The sequence below is a fragment of the Myotis nattereri genome (assembly GCF_964212035.1).
Source record: "Myotis nattereri genome assembly, chromosome: 11".
In the NCBI taxonomy this organism is placed as follows: domain Eukaryota; kingdom Metazoa; phylum Chordata; class Mammalia; order Chiroptera; family Vespertilionidae; genus Myotis; species Myotis nattereri.
This window is the reverse complement of record NC_138086.1, coordinates 82935838-82961975: the sequence shown is the minus strand read 5'-3', so window position 1 is coordinate 82961975 and position 26138 is coordinate 82935838. Positions and strand designations below refer to the sequence as shown.

General features: G+C 65.9%; 1 protein-coding gene across 1 annotated transcript in view; it reads right to left on the bottom strand.

The window, feature by feature from the left end:
* TNS3 (tensin 3) overlaps positions 1–26138 on the bottom strand; it is a 53242-nt gene that overhangs the window by 19304 nt on the left and 7800 nt on the right. The window contains exons 8-15 of the mRNA XM_081101887.1: positions 24370–24445; positions 19429–19558; positions 19071–19136; positions 18086–18190; positions 10205–11428; positions 7026–7195; positions 6656–6788; positions 6494–6577 (exon numbers count right to left, since the gene is read on the bottom strand). Of these exons, the coding sequence (XP_080958013.1) occupies positions 6494–6577; positions 6656–6788; positions 7026–7195; positions 10205–11428; positions 18086–18190; positions 19071–19136; positions 19429–19558; positions 24370–24445 (1988 nt within the window). The remainder of the gene's footprint in view (positions 1–6493; positions 6578–6655; positions 6789–7025; positions 7196–10204; positions 11429–18085; positions 18191–19070; positions 19137–19428; positions 19559–24369; positions 24446–26138) is intronic.

The window sequence follows — 26138 nt, the reverse complement described above, 5'->3', positions numbered from 1 at the left end:
CCTCGCCCCTGCCTCTGCCCACCAGGCAGGGTCCCCTCCCTCCGCACGCAAACCAGCCTGGGCCTGTGTCTCCCGTGGTGAGAAAGCCATCGCCATCCTAAGCAGACAACTCCACGGCCACAGCGTGTGGGATCCACGGAAACGACACGGTGTGTGACGGGCAGCAGAGCCCCAGCCACGGGAAACCTGGACAGACGTTATCGCCACTCGGCCCAGAGGAGCCCCTGGACCAGAGCGGCCCATGGACTCTGGCGGGAGAACAAGCGGGCGACACTGGCCACGGGCGTCTCCTCTGGCCACCGGCTTGCTCTCCGCAAGGCAGTGTTTTGGGGTCCCCCCTCCTTGTTATTTGCCCCCCTTCCTTCCAGCAGAATCCACCACGTCGGCCGGGTCAGCAGAATCAGAGGCAGCAGGACCCACACACGGGCCAGGCTCGGCCACCCTGCCCCTGCCCCTGCCCCTGCCCCTGCCGCCCAGGCAGCCTCGAGCTCAGGGCTCACCTGCGGAGGTGGGAGAAGTCGGAGGGGGAGGAGCCGGGCCAGCCTTGGCCCTGTCCTGGGGGCCCCGGGGCAGGACGGGCCAGGCGCATTTTTTTCATTTTTCTGCATTTCTTGGTTTTAGCAAAAGAATGTGCTGTGCTGGGAAGCAGCCGGCGGCAAGCCCACATCTGCGAGCCAGGCGCTCGCCGGCGGGAGCCACGCTCAGACAAAGCCGGCCGTCTTCGGAAGCTGCCCCAGCTCCGGGCGGGCGGGCGGGGGACCCGGAGCCTCAGGGACCCCAGCGCTGCCTCCACGGGACAGAGCCCCCTCCTCCCAGTCCTGTCCCCCCTCCTGGCTGCAGACCCCACCCCCAGATCAGGTTTCAGCATGGGGACCCGCACGTGGCAGGAGGCTGCTGGTTGGGCGGAGCCTCACCTGGGCACCAGGGCAGATCCGTCCAGGGAAGGGCCTGGGGGTGGGGTGCGGGTGGCGGTGCTCTGCGGCTCGTCCCCCAAGGCCCTGGGTGGCCAGCGGTGTCCCACACGCACTGGGGCAGGGCCGCTCTGATTCTGCGTCCGGGGGGAGCTGGGGCGTCCCGGGGGAGCAGGGGCGGGCGCGGGGCGGCCACCTCCCGGAGGCCCATTCAGAGGCGCCCTGAGCACTGGCCGAGGAGGGGCTGGCCTGGGCGGTGTGGGCGGGCTGGCGGTCAGTCCCGGGCAGTGGCTCCGCCCCGCTCAGCTATGTGCTCGCTTCCTCTGGAGTCTTCCCCCTTTTCCTTTCCCCGCCCTTTCATCTCATAAACTCCCAGCCAGCGAAACCCTTTGCTCTTCATTTCAGTCCCAGGCCAGCACCACCCTGTAGGACACCCAGACCGGCCCGGGGGTCCCCACCCCAGGACCTGCCCCTCAGGAGCCAGCTCCCCCAAAGTGGGACCTGGCTTCCTGGTCCGATGCTCACAGCAGAGAACCAGCCCTCCAGCTGCCACCAGAGTCCGGGTCAGCCCTGCGCCTGCCCCCTGCCCCTAGGTGGGGGCATCGCCCCTGAGGCCACCCCTGCCCGAGGGCTGGGGACCTTCCACCTGCACCTGCCCTGCTCTTCCTGGTCCAGGTGGACTCCAACACCCTGCCCAGAGCCACCTGCAGGCTCTCACCTGCACTGAGCCCAGCACCGGCTGGGACCCCCTCACCAGCAGGCTACTGGCCATCTAAACACACGCTGGCCCTTTCCCCTCCCTTCTCTGCTCATATTCTGCCCTCTCTCTGAAAGGTCAGCCCCTGCAAACCAACAGGTGAAGAACTCCTATACATTCGTCAAAACCCATTTCAAATGGCCCCCACTGCTATAGGACTTGGGACCCTGACCCTCAATCAGCATGCGCTCCATTCCGGAGGCCTGGACAAGTCCCTGGAGCAGAGGAGGGGCTCTGCCATGTGTGTGGCCTTCGGGACGGAAGCCTTCCTCGGTTTATCCCCAAGCCCAGCGCAGAGCGGGCACCCACCCTCGCCTCGCCTGCCTCCTGGTCGGGCACAGCCCCACCCACCACCAGCTCCCAGTGCTGACACCACCCCCCGCCCTCCCAGGACACGGTCCACCCCCCTCCCAGCTGGCACCGCCTCCCACACATTCGGAATGGGCCCAGGCGGTGCCCAGGCAGCAGCCCCCATGCAGCCCGGGCCACGGCCAGGGCAGGGCCAGGAAGAGCCCAGGACCCCCCGCGGCCGCAGCACTTCCTCTGCTTGTTTGTTTCCTGTGTCTCGGGGCAGAGGCTGTCGGAAATGCAGGCTCAGCGAGGGCGGCCCAGCTTTCCCACGCCCCTCGCTCCTGACGGGAGGAAGGCGAGCGGAGCGCCAGGCCCAGGAAGGGCTGGGACGGACGGACGGACAGACAGACGGCGCTCCTCTTGGGCAGCAGCCACGGGGGAAGGGGTGTGCTCCGCGAGGGGCAGCTTTGCTGGTGCAAGTCACACGCGGAAACTCGCCCGAGACTGCGCGGCCCACGGGGCTGGGTCTCGTCTGCAGCGGGGACGCCACCGGGCCCAGGCCGCAGGCCCCGGCCGGTCGCCACGGACGAGCGCGCAGCCTGAGCCGCCAGGCGGCCTCCGCACAGGCCCCCGGGGACCACATGCGGCCTCCCCGAGGGTCAGGCGCTCTCCGGTCCCTCACCCCCGACTGACATCGGAAAATGAGGCCAACGTCTCACCGCGGCCTCTCCAGGAGACGCAGTGTCACCAGGAGCGAGACGGAGACGGGACGGACAACAGTGAGCAGCCCAGAGGGGGACGCGGCCGGGCCCAGCCCTGCCTCCCCAGGCCCCCCTGCCCCCCAGGGCGCAGCCACTGCAGGTCGGAGCCCAGGGCCACTCCAGGCACAGCCTGGGACCCTCCCACCGATGGACAGGCAACCTGGGGCCCCGAGGTGAGGCCTAGACTGCAGGGCCATGAGGGGAGCCAGGGGGGAGGGGGAGGAGGACGGGTGCCGGGAGCCGGTCCATCCTTGCTGTTTCAAGGGACCTGGCATATATGGCATACTGTTCTTAACATGTTTGCTCACCTTCTTGGCACTATGTGTTTTAACCAAGGTCACCTCTCTGAGAAAGGTTGTTTCCCCAGGTAGGGATTTTCCCCTGAAGTTAGGGAGGGAATAAAACCTCTTAACTAAGTGCCAGGTGGGTAATTAATCACTTTAACTACGAACAATCATGCTTAAGCTACATAATCTTTACTCCCTGGAATGGAGATAAGAAACGCCCTAACCTTTGGAATAGAGATTGATAGGATTGAATCAACTGGTATAAATACAGATGTAACAAGACAGCTAGAGACAGAACCTACACAGAACGTTCTCTAGAGACAGAAGAACTTCGCTGGAGAGAACATGGCAAAAGATCCTGGACTGAACCTGACTACAGAAATTGGCAAGAGAACCTGACTAGAACCTGGTGACTGAACCTGGCTGGAGAACCTGGACAGAACCTGGCTGGAGAACCTAGCGAGGGAACATGGCTACAGAACCTGGCTGGAGAATCTGGAGAACCTAGCAAGAGAACATGGATACAGAACCTGGCTGGAGAACCTAGCAAGGGAACATGGCTACAGAACCTGGCTGGAGAACCTGGAGAACCTAGCAAGAGAACATGGACACAGAACCTGGCTGGAGGACCTAGCGAGGGAACATGGCTATAGAACCTGGCTGGAGAACCTGGAGAACCTAGCAAGAGAACATGGACACAGAACCTGGCTGGAGATCCGAACCAGAACTTCGCTGGAGATCCTGAACAGAACTTGGCTAGAGATCCTGGCTAGGCTGCTGATCAACTGAACGCTGCCTCCGTGTCATTCCTTCTTCGCCGACTCCGTCCACACCTTTGGTGACCCCTGGACCCGCTGGGGTTGGACCCCGGCAGACGGGAGGGAGGGGGGAGGGAGGAGAGAAGCAAATCTCCACAGGCAGAGGCCTCAGGAAGGCCTGCTGTCGGGGTGCGAGACGGTGGGAACTGTGGGGGATCAGGAGGCAGACTCGTTGCCTAAGGTGCCTGGAGAGGGCGCAGGGAAGGGGGAGTGTCCCCTGGGTGCCCCCTCCTGGCCCAGCCATCCTAAGGCACCAGCAGGACAGTGCTCCACGCCCGCTCAGCCCCTGGCATGCCCGCAGGCCCATGGGTCCCGGGGGCCTCTGTCTGCCTGGTGCCACTCAGTGAAGGGACCCAGGTCCCCCCACGACAGGTGCGTCCAGGAGGGCGGGGCCGGGACAGAGAGGGCGGGGCCGGGACAGAGAGGGCGGGGCCGGGACAGAGAGGGCGCCTCCCTGACCCACAGGAACGACAAACGAAGAGGAATCTTAGAAGCCCCAGTGACCAGGCCTCAGCCAGAGCCTGGGCCACTCTGCACCCCCCTCCCCCTTCCCCTGCCCCCCCCCCCCCCCCCCGCCATCCCGGAAGCTGCTTCTCCCGCACAGGGAGGCCCTGCTAGGATCCAACTCCACGGTCGCAGAGAAGGAGCTGCAGACAGACCTCAGCGGCGCCCGTGTCACGCGGCCCCACCTCCTGCTCCCCAGGAGGCCCCGGCAGCTGCCCCCCTGCACCGTCCTCTCCCCCCGCTCCCCCGCACGCCCTCTGCAAGGCCCTGCCTTTTCTCAAAAGGATGGAGTTCTCCTGGCTTTGGGGTTTTTACAAGCTCCCTCTTCCTCTACACGTGCACGTGTGTAAACGCGCAGGAAGCCACGAAGACCTCGACCAGGCACAGCCGTGACCACACACACACACACACACACACACACACACACGGGGGCCAGCAGGTTCCACTGTGAACACCCCAAGGCTCCGACAGGCTGGGCCACACCAGTCACCAGGGTGAGCCTGGTGCCCTGTCCACACCCCCGTCCCTCCGTGACTCAGGAGGCTGACCCTCCTCGGCTCCACCCCCACCTCCTCCCCAGGGAGTCCCACGGGGCGTGGGCAGCGAGGACAGCACCGGCCTGCCCTCCCTCCGGGCTGCGAGGGTGCCGTCTGCACGGGCCCGGCTCAGAGGCCTGGGAAGAGGAGGACAGCCTGCGGGGCACTGGCGGGCACTCCCGGGGGAACACCCCCAGGTTCACAGGCAGGGCCGCCCGCACCCCTTACATCGCCTGTCCCAGCGGCGGCCTGACCCCCGGGCGCCCTGAGACCAGGCGCCCGCTGTGGGTCCCGGACCCCAGTGCCCGCCCCGGCCTGCGGGGCCCACCGCCCGCTCCTCCCACCCAGGCTCAGCCACGCGGCCGGCGCCCCGGGAGGGTCTGGACTTCAAAGCTCATCTCACTCCCACGTGCACGAGCGAAGCCTCCCTTCACGGCCGAGCCCGGCCCAGCGCAGCGTCGTTTCTGCTCGTTCACAGACGCCCAGCAGCGCCCGCACAGGGCAGGACGGCGAGCTCGGGGCGCCCACGCCGGCCGCCCTGTCCCGGTCCCCCGCCTCCCTCCGGCCCGCGGGCTCAGAGCCAGGACGGCAGACACTGAGCGGACCCGCGCGTCCATCAGAGCGACGGCCGGGTGCCGAGCGGCCAAACGTCCAGAGGGGCGACAGGAGGTGCTCCCCAGCTCAGAGACAGGCCCCCTCAGCCACAGCAGCAGCAGCAGGGCCCTGGCCGCCCAGGGGTGGCAGGCACGGGGACGCGGCGCCCGTGTGGCTCGGTGTCGGACCGAGAGCTGTCCCCTCGCCCCCCGCCAGCCTGCCCGCCTCTGCGGCTCATTTTCACGCAGTTTCCAGCCGGCACCTTCCCTTTCTCATGTTCCATCAGGGGGCGGGAGGGGGTGACAGGAGCTGCCCCACCCCAGCCTGTGGGTCCCCACCCACGGGGCCTGCCCAGGTCGCACACGCCACCGTCCCACCGGCTCCAGCCCCTGGCAGACATTCTCAGTCACATTCACGAGGCGCCAAAGAGCGAGTCCGCAGGGAGGGGTGCGGGCCTGGCAAAACGTTCCCGTGTCAGGCTTTGAGGACTGACTTCTTCTGAAATAAAACCACAGCCTCGCCCGCAAGTGCCTCTCCCCAGAGGGGCACGGGGTCTCCTTGCTTCCTGGGGAAGGCATGGCAGGGGGCTGAGCACCCCATCGCCAGCAGGTAACACTCCGCCTGCCACCCCCCCCCCCCGGCCCCTGACACGCCGGCGTGGAACCCTCCAGAAGCTGCCCCACCCCAGCCGCGGCCATGCCCCTGGAAGCTCGAGGGCAGTGCCCAGTGTCGAGGACACAAGGAGCCAGGACAGGTCAGGGCACCGGGCGTGGCGAGGGCTGCCTCACCGCCTGAGCGCGGGGCCCCTTCCTCTTAAAGGGGGTCCCGTGTCTTCTCCCAAGTCCGCGCTGTGCCCGCTGCCCGGCCGCCGAGGCCACTGTGACCTTCCCCAGGGGCCCGCCTCACAGACGCCCCACAGACACGCAGCCGCACTGGGCGGCAGGCGGAGACGCGTTGCTGATGCCACCCCCACCCCTCGCTGAGACGTGACACACACAGGAGACGCGCCTGGAGCGGGGGGGGGTGACCCTTACCATGAGCCGCTCGGTACAGGCCGCTGGCGCTGCCCATCGGGGGCCCGGGCGGGCTGAAGGCGGGGTGGTGCGGGGGCGTGGTCACTGGAAGAGACGCAGGGTGAGCAGGGCCGTGTCCAGAGGCAGGGCGGGGACCGGGGGTGCCCTTCCCTCCGTCCTCACCATACGGCGTCAGCGGAGACACGGGGAACGCCGGGGTGGGTGACGCGGAGCCGCTGCCGGTCTTGCTCGGAGAGAAGACCCTGCCGTCGACCACACATTCACCGAGGTTTGCGGGATGCGCGGGAGTCACCGTCTGAAAGCGACACGGCCGGGGAAGCCGCCTCCAGTCAGCGTCTGAGGGTGGGGACGGGGGACGGGGACGGGGCTGGCTCCCCACCCACAGCCCCACCCATGGGTCAGGGGCCAAGTGACTGGGAGTTGGCAGCCGCACCCCTGGGTCCCCCCACCGCACCCCTGCCGCCCAGGAACCCCTGGGGGGCGGGCGGGCGGGGAGGCCGGTGGGGGATGGGCTGCGGTGGGGGTGCCGTACCTCCTTGGCATCTGCTGGCAACAGGAAAGGCGCCCGGCCCGGAGCCTGCTCCACGCCTAGGGGTGTCCCCCACCCGCACTGGGAGAAGGGCGGTCCCCCAGTGTGGTTGTCGTACTGGCCGAGGCTCGGCTTCCGGAGCCTTCTGCGCAGCAGCTCGTCGCCCGGGGAGCCTGTGAGGAGAGACACACGGCTGCGGGCGGCGTCACGGGCTCACCCAACGCTCCTGAGAGACATGCCTGCTTCCTGTCCGCCTCCCGGGCCGGCGCCAGAGGGACTGTCTGTCTGCTCCGCGTCTGGAACTGTCTGCGCACAGTAGGTGCTCAGGAAACACGGGAGAAGGGACACTGACCCAGTGACGGGGGGAGCCCCAGGGCCGGGCACGGGGAGGGGGGAGCCCCAGGGCCGGGCACAGGGAGGGGTGAGCCCAGGGCCGGGCATGGGGAGGGGGGAGCCCCAGGGCTGGGCACAGGGAGGGGGGAGCCCCAGGGTCGGGCACGGGGAGGGGGGAGCCCCAGGTCTGGGCACGGGGAGGTGAAGGCCCGGGCATGAGACTCCTGCCTCCTGAACGAGCCCCTCTCCCCGGACACTGAGCTGCCTGGCTGGTGGGGACAGGAGGGGTCTGAGGGAGGCGTCTCGCCATGTCCCGCTCCTGCGTCGTGGGCCCGCACGGAGGGTCTGGGGCGCCATGACAGGGGCTGGGCGGCTACCGTTCCTCCCGCGCATTTGAGTCTCTCCTTTATCACCTGCCCCCCAAGTGACTCACTGGCCTCACACACGTCGCCTCAGCAATCACAGCGCCACGCGGGTCCCGGGCCGCCCGCCCTCGGGCCCACCTCCTGTTTGTTTTCACGCTTAGGAATGCGAGGGGGTTTCCAGAACCCTCCATGGTGCCGGGTGCCACGGGGAGACGCTCACGGCTTTCGTACGAAGTCGGAGCTGTGGCTCCCGGCCGGTCCCTGCCGCCCTCGTCCTGACCTCTAACCTCCACCCACCTGATCAGGTGAGTGAGTCGTTCTCCCGGGGCCCTAAGGGGCTCCTCTCTACCCGGACACGGAGCCGCCCCCCACCCCCCCCGGGGGCCGTCCTCCAGCCGCCTCACACCTGCGGGCTCCTCGGCCGTGAACGAACTGCCTGCAGGTGTCCAAACAGACCCCGTGCCTGGGCGCTCACGCACGCGATTCCGTGGCCAGAAAGTTAAACAGCTCAACTGTCCGTCACCAAGGAGCGGACAGCCGCCCGCAACGGCCGTTCACACACGGAATATTGCTCAGCCCTGAGCAGGGACGAGCTCTGACCCACGACGATGCAGGGAAGTGGGAAACATGATGCTAGTGAGGGGCTCGGACCTGCCCGCTCTGCCTGCTGTGCCCGCTCTGCCTGCTGTGCCCGCTCTGCCTGCCCTCTGCCCGCTCTGCCTGCTGTGCCCGCTCTGCCTGCTGTGACCCCTCTGCCTGCTGTGCCCCCTCTGCCTGCTGTGCCCTCTGCCTGCTGTGCCCTCTGCCTGCTGTGCCCCCTCTGCCTGCTGTGCCCGCTCTGCCTGCTGTGCCCTCTGCCTGCTGTGCCCGCTCTGCCTGCTGTGACCCCTCTGCCTGCTGTGCCCGCTCTGCCTGCTGTGCTATCTGCCCACTGTGCCCTCTGCCCGCTGTGCCCCCTCTGCCCGCTGTGCCCACTGTGCCCCGTCTGCTGTGCCCTCTCTGCCCGCTGTGCCCCTCTGCCTGCTGTGCCCGCTCTGCCTGCTGTGCCCACTCTGCCTGCCCTCTGCCCGCTCTGCCTGCCCTCTGCCCGCTCTGCCTGCTGTGCCCTCTGCCTGCTGTGCCCCCTCTGCCTGCCCTCTGCCCACTGTGCCCTCTGCCTGCTGTGCCCCCTCTGCCTGCCCTCTGCCCACTGTGCCCTCTGCCTGCTGTGCCCCCTCTGCCTGCCCTCTGCCCGCTCTGCCTGTCTGAGGCCAACAGCCAGGCCTGTGTCTGGGCCATCTGTGGCTCGGGGTCAGCTGTGCACAGCCTTCCTGCCAGAAGGTCAAGGTCATTCCCAAATGCCACAAGGGTCTGAGGATTAGTGTCTGGTTTGCTGAGACGGAACCTGCCGACATGACCACGGTTCTGAGCACGACGCCCCCTGAAGGCCGTGCTTCCTGCCACGGGGAGCAGAGGGCTGAGGGCTCCGCAGCTGAACTTGCGACGAGTGAGCAGGCGCGGAGAACGCTGCTGGTCTGGGGCCGAGGGTCACGTCCTTCCCTTCAAAACGCCACGGAGTCACTTTTATATAAAGGAACTGAGATTCTCTCAAAGCACAATTCCAGCTCCGGCCCCGGCCGGTGCTCAGTCGGCGGGAACGTCATCCCGCACCCCCAAGGGTTGCGGGTTCGACTCCTGGACACACGCCTGGGTTGGGCTTCGATCTCCGGTTGGGGCACATGCAGGAGGCAGCGATCAATGTTCTCTCTCCCTTCCTCTCTCTAAAAAGCAGTAATAATATTAAAACTCTTTAAAAGGAAAATTCCAGGAACGAAAGTGGTGAGCTTCCCAAACGATTTCAGCACGAGCCGCGGAGCAGACACCCAGCCCCCGCGCTCTGTCCTGCATCACCTCGCAAATGAGGAGTCCCTGGGGACTGCGTTCCACCAACGGGAAAACCATGCAGCTAAAGCCCCTGGGTGGTCCTCAGCCCTGACCTCCCCTCCCCCGTCCGCACGGTAGGTCACTGCCTGTCCACTGCAGTCATCTGCCTTCCCAGGTCCAGCAGCTGGACAGGACGGCCGACTGGTCCTTCCCCCACATCTCGGGGACAAGGGCCCTGCAGCCCCGGCTCCCTGAGTATGGGCCGCTCCGGCTCCCTGAGTATGGGCCGCTCCGGCTCCCTGAGTATGGGCCGCTCCGGCTCCCTGAGTATGGGCCGCTCGGCTGCAAGGGTGCACCCAGGGTCCCCACGAGGCTGCACTGCCCTGTGCTGGGCCCTGGAGCTCGTGCCCTGGATTCCGCCACCTCAGCCCCTGCTCTCCTGGACCTGCCTCTCTCCCCATCGTCCCTCCGCACGCCCCCTCCACCCACTGGCAGCCTCTCACCACCAGGATGGGGCCCCAGGGTACACACAGGGCCAGCTGCCACCTCCACCCCCACTCCGTCCGAGGCCACGCTGCAGAACACGACGAGTGAGCATGCGCCCGGGAAACGCCAGCTCACCTTGCTGCCCGGGGGGCCGGCCGGGGTCCCCTCCTCTGTCCTGCAGGCGGCCGCTGGCCCGGGGCCCACCCCCCACGCCGTCTGGAGCCGAGGGGCTGCTGGCCAGGCTGCCCAGCTTGTTCATGTGGGTGGGGAGGGGCTCGAAGGTGGGGTCCAGCTCCAGGATCAGCCTGTTGAGCTGGTCGATGGACTGGTCGATGTCCAGGGTGGGGGAGCCCGGGGAGGGGTCCGGGCTGGGCTCCGGGCCAGTCCCGTTGACAGCGCTGACGCCTGGGAGCCTGGCTTTGCCGGCTCTGCCGGGAGTGGGCCGCTGGGTTTCAGGGGTGTGTGGTCCGGGGCCTGTGGCCACTCTGCTGCTGGCCCCCCGGGTGGGGATGACCGGGAGCCCGGGCTGGGCCTGCACCCCACGGGCGCTGTCCCCCGTGCCTCGGGCCACAAGCCGGGCCTCCCCGTCGGAGGCGAAGCTGTACTGGTGGGTGGCCACCATCTGCTGCTGGCGCACCCAGGTCTGCGTGGAGTAGCCGCTTGGCTCGTAGGCCGGCATCTGGGCCAGCGCGCAGGGCGCCCGGAGCTCGGGCGGCGGCGGCTTGGGCTCGCAGCTCCCGAACGCCTCCCGTGCGAACAGGGGCTCCCCGCCGAGGCCCAGGTCCGGGACGGGGGCGCCGTGCGGGTCCTCCCCGGCGCTGCTGCCAAACCCGTCCGACAGGAGCGAGTTGTGGCTGCTCTGGTGGCCGGCGAAGGGGCCCAGGGCGGCCGCCGGGTGTCCCTCCGAGGAGGAGAGGGTCCCCACGCTGTCCACGCTGCGCAGGTCGTGGCTGGGCACCTCGTCGTCCAGGATGTCCGTCTCCCGGTCCTTCGCCGCGGCGGCGTCCCCGTTCACGTGGACCTGGGCCGGCACGACGTGACGCGTCCCGCTGACCTTGCTACAAGCATCGGTCATGTCCTTGACGGGGCTTCCGGAATCTTCTAGGCCAAAGCCACTGAGCAGCTGGTCCAGCTCGGCCTTCTCCTGGGGGCTCAGGCCCCGCGGGGGTCCCGGGGCCAGGGGCTCCTCCGTCCGGTCCGTCCGCGCCGAGGCCGTGGAGTGGCCGGAGTCGCTGCTCACCGACAGGGTGTGGTCGCCGTGGTCCGGGCTGCTGGCGGCGGGGACGCCGGGGTCCAGGGCGCTCTTCTTCCGCACCTTGGCGTACAGGCTGCCGTCCACAGGGCCCTGCGTGTGCAGCACTGGGGGAGGGACAGAGAGGCCGTCAGTCCCGGGGGGCGGGGCCCTGGGAATGGGGTGGGCATCTGCCCAGACAAACTCCGAACGGACAGCGCACAGCACCGAGTCCCCCAGCCCTGCACCCGAAAGCCCACGGACAGCAGCTCAGGTGACCCGTGTCTGCCCGGGACGTTTCTGCCCTTTTCCTTTTTTTTTAAAGGAATTTTTCTTTTTAAAAAAATATTTTTATTGATTCAGAGGAAGGAAGAGGGAGAGAGAGATAGAAACATCAATGATGAGAGAGAATCATTGATCCGCTGCCTCCTGCACGCCCCCTACTGGGGCTGGAGCCCAGGCATGTGCCCTGACGGGAATCGAACCCGGGACCCTTCGGTCTGCAGGCCGACACTCTATCCAACGAGCCAAACCAGCCAGGGCCATGTCTTTTTTATGCAGTGACGGTCATTCAGAATCGCCTGCCGGAGGGCTCGCTGTTAGTTCCACCAGCAGGGGGGATGCTGAGCTCAGCCCTGCCTGCTCATCCCCGAAAATCCAGCAGGAACGGGGCCCCGAGGATCAGGCAGGCTTCCCTCCCCGCCGTCAGCACCCACGGAGCCCGGCCCACTCCTCCTGGACAGACAGCGCTGGGATCTGCTCAAGTCTCGTGTCCTCGATGGAGAAAGACAGGGCAGGACCGGCCTAGGTCTCCCCGCCACTGCGGCGTCTCTGGGCCAGGGAGGGGCCGAGGCGCCAGGGGCAGGACTCAGACACAGACGCCAACGCCGCCCCGATCGCCACACAACGGCCAGGAAAGGAAACGGCGGCCTTGGGTGTGCGGGGAGCCCACCCAGCGGCCAGTACCAAGGCCCCCTTGGAGGACCCGCCTTCCCGGGGCCAGGGCCTCGCTGGCCATCACCCACAGACACGGCCTGTCCGCCGCCCAGGGACACGCAGGCGCAGCACGCATAGCCGGAAGGAAGATGGGCCGTGCAGTTGGTGCCTCATTAGAGGGCGGCGGCTGCGTCACCCACCCCTGCCCCCCCTCCCCCCCCTCCAGCCCCTGGCCTCTGACAGGTACGTTCTCACAGGAGGGAGAGGTTCTCAGAAAACATTTCCAAAGCACCTGAGAAAACGAGGAAGCTCAGAAAAGATGAAAACTTCCTTCCCATCACGGCTGAACACAAATTAACCAGTGTCCACCTGTGCACTCAGGCGTGTGCCCAGGCGTGGGCTCACGTGTGTGCCCAGGTATGTGCCCAGGCGTGTGCTCACACGTGTGTGCCCAGGTGTACGCTCATAGATGTGTTAAGGATCAGCCAGATAGAGACGTTCCTTCCAAATGCTAACCACTGAGCCACCAAACAGGTGCAGAACTGAATGTCACCCTAAAACAAGGTGGGCAAGCCGGCTGGCTATCAGCCACCTGGGCCCTCTCCCATCTCTGCCTCTATGAGTCTGTCCTCCTTGGTGACAGGTTTACTTAAAAAGCAACTTTTTGTCCGGCCGGTGTGGCTCAGCGGTTGAGCATGGAGCCAGGAACCAACAGGCCACCGGTTCGATTCCCAGTCGGGCACATGCCCGGGTTGCGGGCTCCACCCCCTGTGGGGGGGGTGCAGGAGGCAGCCGATCCATGACGTCTCTCTCTCATCGATGTTTCCATCTCTCTATCCCTCTCCCTTACTGTCTCTCTCTACAAGAAAATCATTAAAATACATACATTTTAAAGAAAAGCAACTCTTCACTGTGAAAGAGCTGGAGTGCCCCTCCCCCCACAGCCCTCCTCGGAGAAGTGGCCGTCTCCAGGCGGATGGGGAGGGGTGTGTGCAGCTACCCCCCATTTTCTGAGACTCTTCGGAAATACTTTCCGAGAACCTCTCCCTTCTGTGGGAATGTGCCTCTCAGACGGCACAGGGCTCACCCAGCACAGGCCAGGCTGCTGGTGCTGACGGCCAGGGACCAGGGGCAACCGGGGGTCCTCCCGGGGGGGCGGCCTGGGGAGGGACGGGAGCAGAGGGGGGGGAGGCAGGTGCACCTCCCAGGCAGTCAACAGGCAAGAGGCGGGAAGAGGGAGCGGACGAGAGAAGGGGTGTGGCCAGGCCAGGCTGCTCCAGGTGAGTTATTCCCACGTCAGAGGACAGTGAGCCTGAAACTGGCCTATGAAGCCCACAGCTCATTCCAGCGCCTCCCGGGAGCCAGGGCAGCGGCCGCCCGGAGGGTCCCACCGCATCCCCAGCAATGCAGAGCCGCAGGGGCGGGGCAGGGGAGCCCGCACAGGTGAGAATCGGAGGCTGGGGGGCCGTGGGGGCCCTCCCTGCGGTGGAACCCCGCTGAACACCCCCAGGAATTCCAACCCGCCTCGCCCCTGCTTCCCGCTCCTTAACTGAGGAATCCCAAACCCAACCCACCACTTTCTGTGCGATCAGCAGTTTAATGTCAGAAAGGAATTTGCCTGAATGTTTTCTCTGCCGTTTCACACGCACACACGCCGTTCCTTAGCAACGACTGGAGCGCCCTGTCTCCATCCCCGCCCCCTCCCCCCACCCATCCTGAGGCGGCTCCGGTCCCAGGCAGAGGCCTGGGCTTGGCGGCTGCTGGGTGGACGTGCGCTTCGGCCCCGATCACCAGTGCGCCTGCCGGTCCCCATGGCTGCTCAGCTCGCCCCCCCAGACCCAGCCCATGAAGGACGGCCCCTGCCCGCCCGCCCGCCCGACCCACCGCAGGACGGGCCTCCTCTGGACATGGCCCCAGCAGCCCCGTGGGCGCTCTCCAGGTGACTCGCTCCGCTGGCCACCAGCCAAACCAGCACGTCCAGCTGTCCCCACCGTGCAGGCGCTGGTGGGACCATCTGCACAGCTCCCTGTGGCCACGGAGGGCGCCACGGCCTCGGCCCCCAGGACAAGTGTCCAGAGGAGAGACCGCCCACCAGCTGCCTCTGCACCGGACGCTCTGCGTGGACGCAGCCCCACAGGCTCGACTCCGCCCGGCACGGGGTGGGGGTGGGGGTCGGCGGGGGGGGGAAGGAGAAGCTGCAGGGAATGACGTGCAGAAGGAAGGTTCTGCTGGTTCTGGTGGGTTCGGGACAGGACAAACCCCTACAACTGTGCACTAAACAGAGTGAACGTCACCGCATGTAAATCACACCTCGATGTAGAAATGACCGAGGGCCCGGCCGCTCGGCTCCGCGGCTGAGCATCGACCTGGGAACCAGGAGGTCAGGGTCTGATTCCCCGTCGGGGCTCAGGCCCGGGTTGCGGCTCCATCCCCAGTGCGGGGCGTGCAGGAGGCAGCCGAGCCAGGATTCTCTCTCATCACGGATGTTTCTCTCCCTCCCTCTCCCTTCCTCTCTGACATCAATAAAAATGTACTTCAAAAAATAAAATAAAAATGTTCACGAAATCAAGCAGAACTGAGACGCACGGCAGAACGAGGCGCCCTGTGGGCCCCTCCTCCTTGCTCTTGCCTCCCCGCTCCCCCCCTGCTCCCCTGCTCCCCCCACAGGACCTCCCGGGCCCCGTGGGCAGCGACCGGGCTCTTCCCTGGGACCCTGGCCCGGCCCCGGCCTCCCTGTGCTAAGCTGGCGGCCTTTTCCGTCAGTGGCTCCGCTGCCTGTGTCCGCTCCCCTCCAGCCTTCCTGGCATCACCCGTCTGGGCTTGACCCGGGCCTGAGCACAGCGTGTGGCCTCGGGCGAGTTCCTGGGCCTCGCCGAGGGCTGCCCTGGGGTCCCGGGGTCCATTCTGGGGCGCAGAGGCCGGGGCACAGGAGAGTCCCCTCGTGTCTGACTAATGTCTCAGCTCAACAGACCTTATGCTCAGAGAACTACCCTGGAGAACGGATTTAACAAATGTGCCCAGGCTCCGTAAGCCACTGCCACGACTCAGCCCGGCCCAGGCCTCCTGCAGACCGTCCGTCCTTCCTGGGCGGCTGCAGCCACTCTAACTGCTACCAGATCTACGTTCACTTCCATCACCAGAGCCCGCCTCCTGCTGAGCTAAGACGCCTGCCTTTGTAGGGAATACCACCCGTGGCAGAGCCAACAGGGCTACAGGGCTACGAGCTGCCCGCCCGCCCGTGCTGGGCTTCTGAGCACATCCCTGCAGCCGGCAGAGACCCCGCGGCTGACGGTCAGCAGCATCGCGCCCTTTGCCTCTTTTTCGAACAGGAGCAGCCAAGGGTGGTGACAGACCACTGCGTCCCCACGGCGTGACGTGCGCCCCGTCCCCCGACAGGTAAACGCCACTGCTCTCCGGGCGGTTTCCAGACGTGCCCCCGACAGCACCTACTTCTCTTCCTGAGGGTGCACGCCCAGTGAGCCCAAGCTCAGAGCCGAGCCCCAAACTCGGAGCCGAGCCCCAAGCTCGGAGCCGAGCCCCAAGCTCGGAGCCGAGCCCCAAACTCGGAGCCGAGCCCCAAGCTCGGAGCCGAGCCCCAAACTCGGAGCCGAGCCCCAAACTCGGAGCCGAGCCCCAAACTCGGAGCCGAGCCCCAAACTCGGAGCCGAGCCCCAAGCTCAGAGCGGCCTGAGGGGCCAGGCAGGAGGCTCTTGGCAGTGCCACGGCCGCCGTGCCTGCCAAGGGGCTGCTGAGAGGTGCCGCGTGGAGCACCCGAGCTCTGCAAATGTTTTCTAGAAACGAGCGGCCTCTAGATTCTTGGAGAAACAGATCAGAGGAAAAGCCAGTGGAGGAGTGAGGCGCTCCGGCCAGAGCAGCCGCCTCCGGGAAGGGGCGTGCCCGAGGGACCCACCTCGGGGAGGTCCGGCTCCGGGTGTCCCGGGGCGGCTCCGGAAGGCGGACACCGCGTTGGGACATGGAGGGGCTGCGACTGGCATGTCCTGGACGTGGCGACTGGACGAGGCGGCTGCGGGGGCCAGCGCGGCCCCTCTCCCGTGCCCCAACCTGCTGGCCTGCCCAGGGCACCGGCCTGGCAGCCTCTGCAGTGCAGCCAGGCCTCTCAGACACGCCCGCCTCAAACCTTCCATCCCGCGAGGCAGCAGTCACCCTGCTGACCCGAGAACCAAGTCTCCCGAGGCGGGCGGCACGGCCCCTCCTGCCATAGAAACCCCGGCTGTCACTCGGCTCCCAGCCTCCTCCGCGCCCACCGCCACCATCTCCTGCCTCGGACGCTCTGTCTGTTGTGCACCCCCAGGCGGAACGGCTGTCCCGGCGCCAGGGGCTTTGCAGAAGCCACCCACCCTCACCCAGACACATACATGCATGCACACAGCCGCGCACACATACTCACACACACGCACACACAGGCACACACAGGCACACACACGCACACGCACGCACACACACGCACACACACGCACACGCCTGCCTACCTTCCACGCCGCCCAGCAGCCCCTTCAGCCTATGTGGGACCCGCTTTTCCTTTTCCGGGAAGAGAGCTCCAGCCCAGAGGAGCAGCATCCTGGGGGGCGTGGCTCCCAAGGGCCGGCCTCCTCACCCCCCCACCCAGCACCGCCTCCCGCCCCCACGAGCATGAGCACAGGAGGTGGAGGAGCCTGTTGGCTGAGCAGGGACTTTGACTCCCCCAAAGGCCAGGCAATGTAAACAGGAGGTGGGGCTCAGTGCACTCAGGGCTGGTGAAATTTGAACCCTGGAGGCCGAGGAGGCGGAGAAAAGCTCCTCAAGGCAGGGCCAGGCACCAGGCCTCCCCCGCCCTGCCAGGCAGTGCCAAGCGCGGGTCCTGGGCCAGCTTCTGCAACCACTGCCTCCTCTGAACACCAGCCAGGACGCGGCCTCCGCCTCCCTCTCCTGGGCCCTGCGAGGTCCCACGGGGGAGGCTGTCACCCCGAAGCGGCGTTCCCCCCCCAATTCCCTCCCCCCCCCCATAACGGGCAGCTTTCCCTCCCCGGGCCCTGGGTCTGCTCGCTCTGCACACCTTCGGAGGAAGGCCCAGACCTGTGCTGAGACAAGAGGGAGGTGAGAGAACCTGCACCCACGACAGGGGAGGGGCTGCGTGGGGGCCCTTCTCTCTCAGCTCCTGGTTCCACGTATCACATATTTAAAGGCGGCGCTCTTTCCTGCCAGGATGTCTGAGCCCCACAAGGAGGAAGTGCACCTGCAGGGAGAGGCCTGGGCCCGCCCGTCACCAGGGTCTGGTCTCAGTCGGTGGTTGAAAGAGATGAACCACCGAGTTCTCAGGAACCCAGGAGACTCTGTGCCCACGGACATCAGTCGCCTCCGGTGGCCTCTCCCTGTCAACCCGCACACACAGCCCTTCCCTCCTTCACGGCGGCCCAACCAGAGTGCACATCCGAGGTGAGCGGAGAACAGGTGTGGGAAGGGGGACTCGTGAACACAGACATGACGCAGTCCCGAGCCCAGGCCAGCAGCGACACAGAAACAAACCGGAAGGCCTGCTGCCACGGCCGCCCGCCCCGGCCCTGACGCCTCGTGTGCAACGGGAAGGGATGGGGAGGGGAGCGGTCCCTGGCGACAGGCAGCTACACCATCGGCGGGGAAGCTCCCAGGTGGTCATCTTACCGACTGGCCACCGCCCATCACAGCCCCACCAAGACCCTGACCCAAGTCGCCAAGCCTGATCTCGCAAGCACCCCAAACCCCTAAGGGCGGGGTACTGCCCTCTACACAGAAGGTGGGGTTCCCAGCCTCCCGGCCCCTCGGGGACCATCTTGACCCAACGTGTGGCAACGATGCCAGACCCCCAGACGCACCTTCCCCATCAGCTCCCAGGTTCTCGTACGAGTCCCAGCGGATCAGCGGGTCGGCCGTGTTGAAGTCCACGCTCACGCCATGGTTGCTGCGGAAATGCTCACAGCCTGCAGGGGGCGGGGACACGGATCAGTCAGCCGAGCTGGCGGCTCTGGGGCTGGGCACCTGGTCAGCCCTGCCCTCCAGGCCTGGCATCGCCACGCAAGCCCCCACCGACCCGGACACATCACTGCAACGGCTCTGCAGGAAGGAAAGGCGGGTGCGGCCCTCGGCCCACGCGTGCGGCTGGGCTCAGAAGCTCCCGGCTGTCGGGGGCTGAGCCAGGAGGGCGACCAGCTCACACAGCGAGTGCACACGGGGTTGAGAGGCCACACGCAGGGATCTCAGGGTGGAAACGAGCCATAAGCCGAGGATGAAGGGCTGCTGGCTCTTCCAGTGCATTTTCAGAAGCAGGAGAATCTACTTTAAACACAGGTGTTTGCGACTGCAGAATGTGTCATCTTCTTTAGAAACATAGGCTGTTCGGTAAGGAGAAGCGTAAACATTTGGCGTAACCGCCCCCGGGAGGAGGGACAGAACTTAGGGGACAGGACGTGGCCCGTCCTCGCCGCTAACAGCCTACGATGAAGACCTGTATCAGGAGCCTGCACCGTGTGGCTCAGGGGGTACAGCGTCAGCCAGGGACTGAAGGGTCGCAGGTTCGATTCCGATCAAGGGCACGCACCTGGGTTGCAGGCTGGTTCCCGGGCCGATCAGAGGCAACTGATCGATGTGTGTCTCTCACATCGATGTTTCTCTCTCTGTGTCTCCCCCTCCCTTCACTCTCTCTAAAACTCAATGGAAAAAGTATCTGCAGGTCAGGATTTTTAAAAAACCCACAACAAATTAAAAAAACCTATATCATGAAAATTTCCAAACACGGGCAAAGGTGGACGACATCCAGAGACCCCATGCCAGCCCCGCAGGCCGGCCCCGCCCTGCACCCACCTTGGATCCTCTCGGGGGAGGCCGAGAACACGAGCTCAATCTTCCCGCTGGCAGGAAAGCGATCGTCTGTAACAGAGAGCGGCCTCAGCGGCACGCAGGGGGTGAGGGACGGGGCACGGAGGCCGGTGTCCCCCCACCCGGCCAGGACACGCAGCCCAGAGCCGCCCCAGTGCCCGCATGGACACGTCCGCGGCTCGCTGCTTCTCTAGAACGCCTGCTGTGCTGTCAGCTGTCAGTCCTTCCTGGCACTGGTCACAGTTTGGTCCAATGGGTCGTTAGGGGAGGGGCAGGGAGAAGAGAGAATCCCACGGGCACCTGTGGCACCTCCACACTGTCCGCCTCCGTCCGCGGGGCTCACCTTGGCAGGCGCTGTCCAGGTCCTGCTTCCCGAACACCAGGCTGCAGCCCTGCACGGCGCCCGTGTGGAACTGCAGGCGGAAGATGACGTCGCGGGTGGCCGAGCGGTACTTCTTGTGGTAGCACTTCACCTGGGGAGAGGAACGCAGGCTGCGGACAGCCCTCCTCCCTTCGCCTGCGACAGCACAGGCGCGCACGGGAGGGCTGAGGAGGCTGTGGCTGTGCAGGAGGCCGAGGAGGGCTGTCCCCAGGGGACCCCGGTGCGCAATGCCCAGGTCTCAGTCCTCGATGGCCACGCAGACGCCCCGCAGGCAGTCTCCAGGGAGACGTGTGCCACGTGGAATCCATGGCCTCTTTCTCCTCAACATCAACAAATGCTTGTGAGGAAGCGTTTCTGTCGTCTGAACTCTCCGTGTTCCCACAAAAGAAGCAGGTGGTCCTTACCGTGTGTGATGTGCAGCATGCGTATGCATGGGCTGCGATTAGAGAGAGACGGGGGGGGGTACAGGGAGGGAGAGAGAGAGGAAGGCAGGAGACAGGAGGGATGCAGAGAGACACAGAGAGAGGAAGGCAGGGGATGGGGGTGGGGAAAGACCCAGAGAGAGGAAGGCAGGGCATGGTCTGAGGTTCGCGAGTCTGAAGGTGAGGAATGGCTGGAACATGCTGTGCGGCCGGCACGCACACCCTCCAGCCTTGCTCTCTACCAGCCACAGGCGACCTGCCGTGCTCAGGGTGGACTCTGAGCCGTGACGGGCACGTGGGGGGCGGGTCCCTATGTGAGGGATGCTGACCTGCGGGCCCCTGAGCGGCTGATGGCAGGTGCTGGTTTCTCACAGCCACGCCCGGTCCCTGGCCGCACCGAGGCAGCTGTCATCTCCATCCACAGCAGCCAAGCACCTGGCCCGGGGGCGAGGCTCGAGGGCCAGCCTGGAGCACCTGCCGGGCTCAGGGTCGGCCAGTCCTGCTCCCCACGCCCGAGGCCAGCCTCCCCAGATGCACCCCTGAATCATCGCAGCTCCCGCGTGGGTAACACAGACCGCAAAAACGGGGGGACCCCCAGTGCACTCCTGACCAGGAGAGTCAGCCGTTTCGCCGGCTGTGCGGGTGGCTGTCTAGACAGGCCTCAGGAATGTCTCCCGAGAAAGCGCCCGCCGCAGCGGGCTGGCTGGTCCTCCCGCAGCCCGCGCCCCGAGTCCACGGAGCCGACGACTGGGGCTCCGCTGGCCCTTCATTCCCGCAGGTGGGTCAGCAGGTGCTGCTGCCCCTGAACCCCCGAGGCCCCAGCGCTGGGACCGCAGGCGGGAGGAGCCCAGCCCCGCAGCCCAGGGGACTCAGACAGTCAGGGGGAAGGACGTACACGCAGGAAGCTGGGAGGTGGGGACAGGAGGCCCCGAAACAGCCGCCTGGAGCCAGTACAGGGAGAGGCAAGCCCTGCCCTGCCCTCCACTCGCAGGACGCAGCGCACAGCGGTCTCTGCTCCTGGAGGCCCTGGGAGCGTCCCGACCGGAGCCTGCAGCCTGCAGCCTGGGGCCCGAGCCGCAGCGGCCACAGCGCAGGATGAGACACGCAGGACGCGACGTGTTTACCGGCGAGCGGGCTCTGGGCGCCCCCACGGGCCGGCCCCACGCATTCCTCACCCGGTGACATCACGCCCGCGTGTTTACCGCGCCTGCGCCCTGCCCTCCCCTCCCGCGGAGGAGCTGCCCTTCAGCGCCAGGTGTGCCGGGCGCGGGCGCCACCTGTGCCGGCCCCGGGGCAGGAGGAGGGACAAGCACAGCTCCACTCGCCCGCGCCTTCCGCCCCCTCCTCGGCCAGCGGCCAGCGTGGGCAGGGCCAGGCCGCCTCCCCTGGGGCCCAGGAGCCGACCAAGGGCCGCACATGCACCCGCCCCGGAAAGGCTGGGGCTCCTCCCACTCCGCCCACTTTCGCCACGTGCAGAGGTGCCGGCCCGGCCAACCGCGGGCAGCCAGGCGCACGGAGCACACAAGTGCCGGCGGGTCACGGGGACGCGGAGCGGGGACCGGAGGGGACTGGGACCTGCCTTGCCTCTCAGACTCAGCAACCAAAGGGCCCGGGCTCGGGGACACGCCCACCTGGCTCCAGGGACACGCCCACCCCGCTCCCGGGACACGCCCACCTGGCTTCTGGACACGCCCACCCCGCTCCCGGGATACGCCCACCCCGCTCCCGGGACACGCCCACCCCCTCCCGGGAATGGCCCAGCATCTTTTCTTCCTGCGCTGATTCCTGGGGTCATTTTCGGGAGGGTCCGGCCCTGGGATGTGCACAGCGGCACAGGCGGGACGCCAGGAGCCCCGCGCCCACCTAGGAACCTGCAGCTCGTCCCTGCGCCTGGGCAGTCACACCAGGCCCCTGGCCCGCAGACCCCGGCACCGCCCAGCCCTGGAATCTGAGCTCCGGGTGTGGGTCTGCCCGGCCATTCACCGGCGGTGCCGCCCCCAGGGAACCGGCCTCACAGGGAACCCTCCAGGAGGGTTGCTGGATGAACACAGGGAGACAGGCGGACCGCGCCCCCGGTTCGGACGCTGGCGCGCTGCCCCGCGTCTGAGGCTGTGCTCAGAGCTGTGCCTCTAGGAGGTGATGGTGGGGAGGTCACCAGGGCCTGACCCATGTGACGGCCTCACAGGGGAGGCGCGGAGGACAGAGCGGGGTGCGCAGGAGGCAGCCCGTCCATGATTGTCTCTCATCGTTGTTTCTCTCTCTCCCTCCCTGTCTGAAATCAATAAAAATACACTTAAAAAACAAACAAAACACGAAGCCCAGCCACGAGAAACCTCGCCTCCCGTCCGGCTCCTCGGTGGCTGAGAGCGTGGGTTCAGGATGGGACCCTCAGGGCTCCCGCTGGGGAGCGGACGCCAGAGCTTCCGCTGGGGCGCTGGGGTGGCCAAGCGCTCAGCTCCAGGCCTTGCTGCTGCCTCACCCCTTCTCATGCCCTCAGGACCTGAGGGCCCTCTTTCCCACGGCCCCTCCCCCACAGGCCCCTCCCCCATGACCCTTCCCCCACAGGCCCCTCCCTTTCAGTGGCCAGGGAGGCTGGACAGACCTGAGGCCCCAGCCAGAGGGCTGCTCCCCTGGTAAGTGTGTGCAGGGTGTGGGCGTGCCCAGAGTGTGGGTGTGCCCAGGGTGTGGGTGTGCCCAGGGTGTGGGTGCCTGTGGTGTGGGTGCCTGTGGTGTGGGTGCCCCGGGTGTGAGTCCCTGTGGTGCGGGTGCCCAGGGTGTGGGTGCCTGTGGTGTGGGTGCCCTGGGTGTGGGTGCCTGTGGTGTGGGTGCCCAGGGTGTGGGTGCCTGTGGTGTGGGTGCCCCGGGTGTGGGTGCCTGTGGTGTGGGTGCCCAGGGTGTTGGTGTGCCTAGGGTGTGGGGGTGCCCAGGGTGTGGGTGCCTGTGGTGTGGGTGCCTGTGGTGTGGGTGCCCAGGGTGTGGGTGCCTGTGGTGTGGGTGCCCCGGGTGTGGGTGCCTGTGGTGTGGGTGCCCAGGGTGTTGGTGTGCCTAGGGTGTGGGGGTGCCCAGGGTGTGGGTGCCCTGGGTGTGGGTGCCTGTGGTGTGGGTGCCCAGGGTGTGGGTGCCTGTGGTGTGGGTGCCCCGGGTGTGGGTGCCTGTGGTGTGGGTGCCCAGGGTGTTGGTGTGCCTAGGGTGTGGGGGTGCCCAGGGTGTGGGTGCCTGTGGTGTGGGTGCCCCGGGTGGGGGTGCCCAGGGTGTGGGTGCCTGTGGTGGGGGTGCCCAGCGTGTGGGTGTGCCGAAGGTGTGGGTGTGCCCAGGGTGTGGGTGTGCCCAGGGTGTGTGTGTGCCCAGGGTGTCAGTGTGCCCAGGGGTCTGTTTCCTCCTGACCCCACTGGCTTGATACTGTGAGAATTCAGGTGGGACACGATGGAGTTCACAGCCACTAAGAAACAGTCTTAAAACCCATATTTTCAGGGGAAATTCATGAGAATCCTCAAACGATGAATGAATCATTTGTAATAAAACAAAAAGCTATCCCTTGGACCGTGTCACCGATCCGGGCCACACAAGCTCCACACAAGCTAATTTCTGCACCCGCCTCCCAGAATCACGTCACGCGTATGACGTTTTCTATGGTCAAGATGCATGAAAGGCAATGATGGTTCCACCTGAGAACCGGCCCAGGAATCAGAACCTGCTCGAGGAATCGGCGTCTGAGCATTAGCCGCCCGTGATGACCCTGCTGAATCTCACACTCGGCTGCCAAAGGCAGGTCCACGACTTATATCCTCCCCTGAAGGCCTCTGACCAACAAAGGCTGCACCTCACGGTCGGGAACGTGGCCACGGGGAGGGCAGTGGCTGACACGCACTGAGAGGCCGTGAACGTGGCCGCGGGGAGGGCAGTGGCTGACACGCATCGAGTAGCCGTGAACGTGGCCGTGGGGGCGCAGTGGCTGACACGCACTGAGAGGCCGTGAACGTGGCTGCGGGGAGGGCAGTGGCTGACACGCACTGAGTGGCCGTGAACGTGGCCGCGGGGAGGGCAGTGGCTGACACGCACTGAGAGGCCGTGAACGTGGCCGCGGGGAGGGCAGTGGCTGACACGCACTGAGCGGCCGTGAACGTGGCCGCGGGGAGGGCAGTGGCTGACACGCACTGAGCAGCCGTGAACGTGGCCGCGGGGAGGGCAGTGGCTGACACGCACTGAGTGGCCGTGAACGTGGCCGCGGGGAGGGCAGTGGCTGACACGCACTGAGTGGCCATGAACGTGGCTGTGGGGGCGCAGTGGCTGACACATACTGAGTGGCTGGGATATACTCTGTCCCTCTTGGTACAGCAGCTTCCCTCAGATTAATCAGCTGCCTTGAGGTAATGGCTACTCCCCCCTTCGCACAGGGTTTCTGGGGCCAAGGTTCCCTGTCCCTGTTCTAGGGTGACGTTTCCCCCAAGCGGTGGCCGGGGCGCAGGGGGCCAGCACTCACCATGACGTCCCCTTTCAGGAGCTGGGCCGGCTCTATGGCGATGTAGATGCGACTGGGGTTTTCGGGGCCAACGTTGCTTTGGAAAAACAAGGAGGCGATGGTCACGTCATCTCAGGGCCTCCCGGGAGGAAGGCATTTGGAGAAAAGCAACCCGACAACTGGAAGCTCAGAGTCACACAGAACTTCTGAGGGCCCGGCCGGCTCCTGGGATCCTCGGGCATAAGGCGCAGGAGCGGAAGCTGCCGGCCAGGCAGGAGCTGAGGCCTCGGCAGGGACCGCGGGCCACCCCGAGCGCACGGGCACGCGCAGGACACGGGGACCACGCCTCAGCCTCGGAATTAGCGGAGGGCGCTGTCCCCCGGCCCGGGCCCAGCGAGCCAGAAGCGAGGGCAGCTGGTTTTCAGTGGCGACATGGGGGTGGGGGCACTTTTCACCTCCACTCACTCTCTGAATGTTCACAGGTGCCTAGGCCAACACCAAACAGCCCAGAATGGGTGCAAATTCTGAGCCTGGTCCGGCCGGCGTGGCTCAGGGGCTGAGCATCAACCTATGAACCAGGAGGTCACGGTTCAATTCCCGGTCAGGGCACAGGCCCGGTTGTGCGCTCGATCCCCAGTGCGGGGTGTGCAGGAGGCAGCCGATCCCTGATCTCTCATCATTGGTGTCTCTCTCTCTCTCCCTCTCTGAAATCAATAAAAATATATTAAAAAGTTTTGAGTACAGTGGGGCCTTGACTTACGAGTTTAATTCGTTCCATGACAGAGCTCGTAACTCAAATTACTCGTATGTCAAATTAACAGTGAAGGAGTGAGACACGTGATGCTGGGCTGATGTTGTGGTGTTCACTGTGACGTTTGCTGCGCCAGCTAGTGGTGGGGTGTCTGAAGCTGGCTTGTAACCCGAATTTTAGCTCGCAACTCAGAGCAAAAAATCGGCCGAGAGACGGCTCGTTATCTCGAAAAACTCGTTAGTCGGGACACTCGTAAGTCAAGGCTCCACTGTATGTGCATCTATCCTGTCTAAAATGCAAGTGCAGCCCTGACCGGTGTGGCTCAGTGGATAGAGCGGCGGCCTGCGGACTGAAGGGTCCCAGGTTCGATTCCGGTCAAGGGCATGTACCGTGGTTGCGGGCAAATCCCCAGTAGGGAGTGTGCAGGAGGCAGCTGATCGATGTTTCTCCCTCATCGATGTTTCTAACTCTCTGCCCCTCTCCCTTCTTCTCTGTAAAAAATCAATAAAATATACTTTAGAAAAATAAAATGCCAAGGGCAGAGAAAGGCCAACGGTAAAGGTCGTCACAGGGCAGGAAGTGCTTCCTTCCCCACAGCATGTGGGTCCCGCCCTCTGTCCACGCCCCACTGTGAGCCTGACAGCCACCCAGGCGGTGCCATGTGGCGTGTGGCGTGTGGAGGTGTGGCGTGTGGAGGTGTGACGTGTGGAGGTGTGATGTGTGGCAGTGTGGTGTGTGGAGGTGTGACGTGTGGCATGTGGCATGTGGAGGTGTGGCATGTGGTGTGTGGAGGTGTGACGTGTGGCGTGTGGCAGTGTGGCGTGTGGCATGTGGCGTGTGGAGGTGTGGTGTGTGGTGTGTGGTGTGTGGAGGTGTGACGTGTGGCGTGTGGCGGCGTGGCATGTGGCATGTGGCGTGTGGCGGTGTGGCGTGTGGCATGTGGCGTGTGGAGGTGTGGCGTGTGGCGTGTGGCGGTGTGGCGTGTGGCATGTGGCGTGTGGAGGTGTGGCGTGTGGCGTGTGGCGGTGTGGCGTGTGGC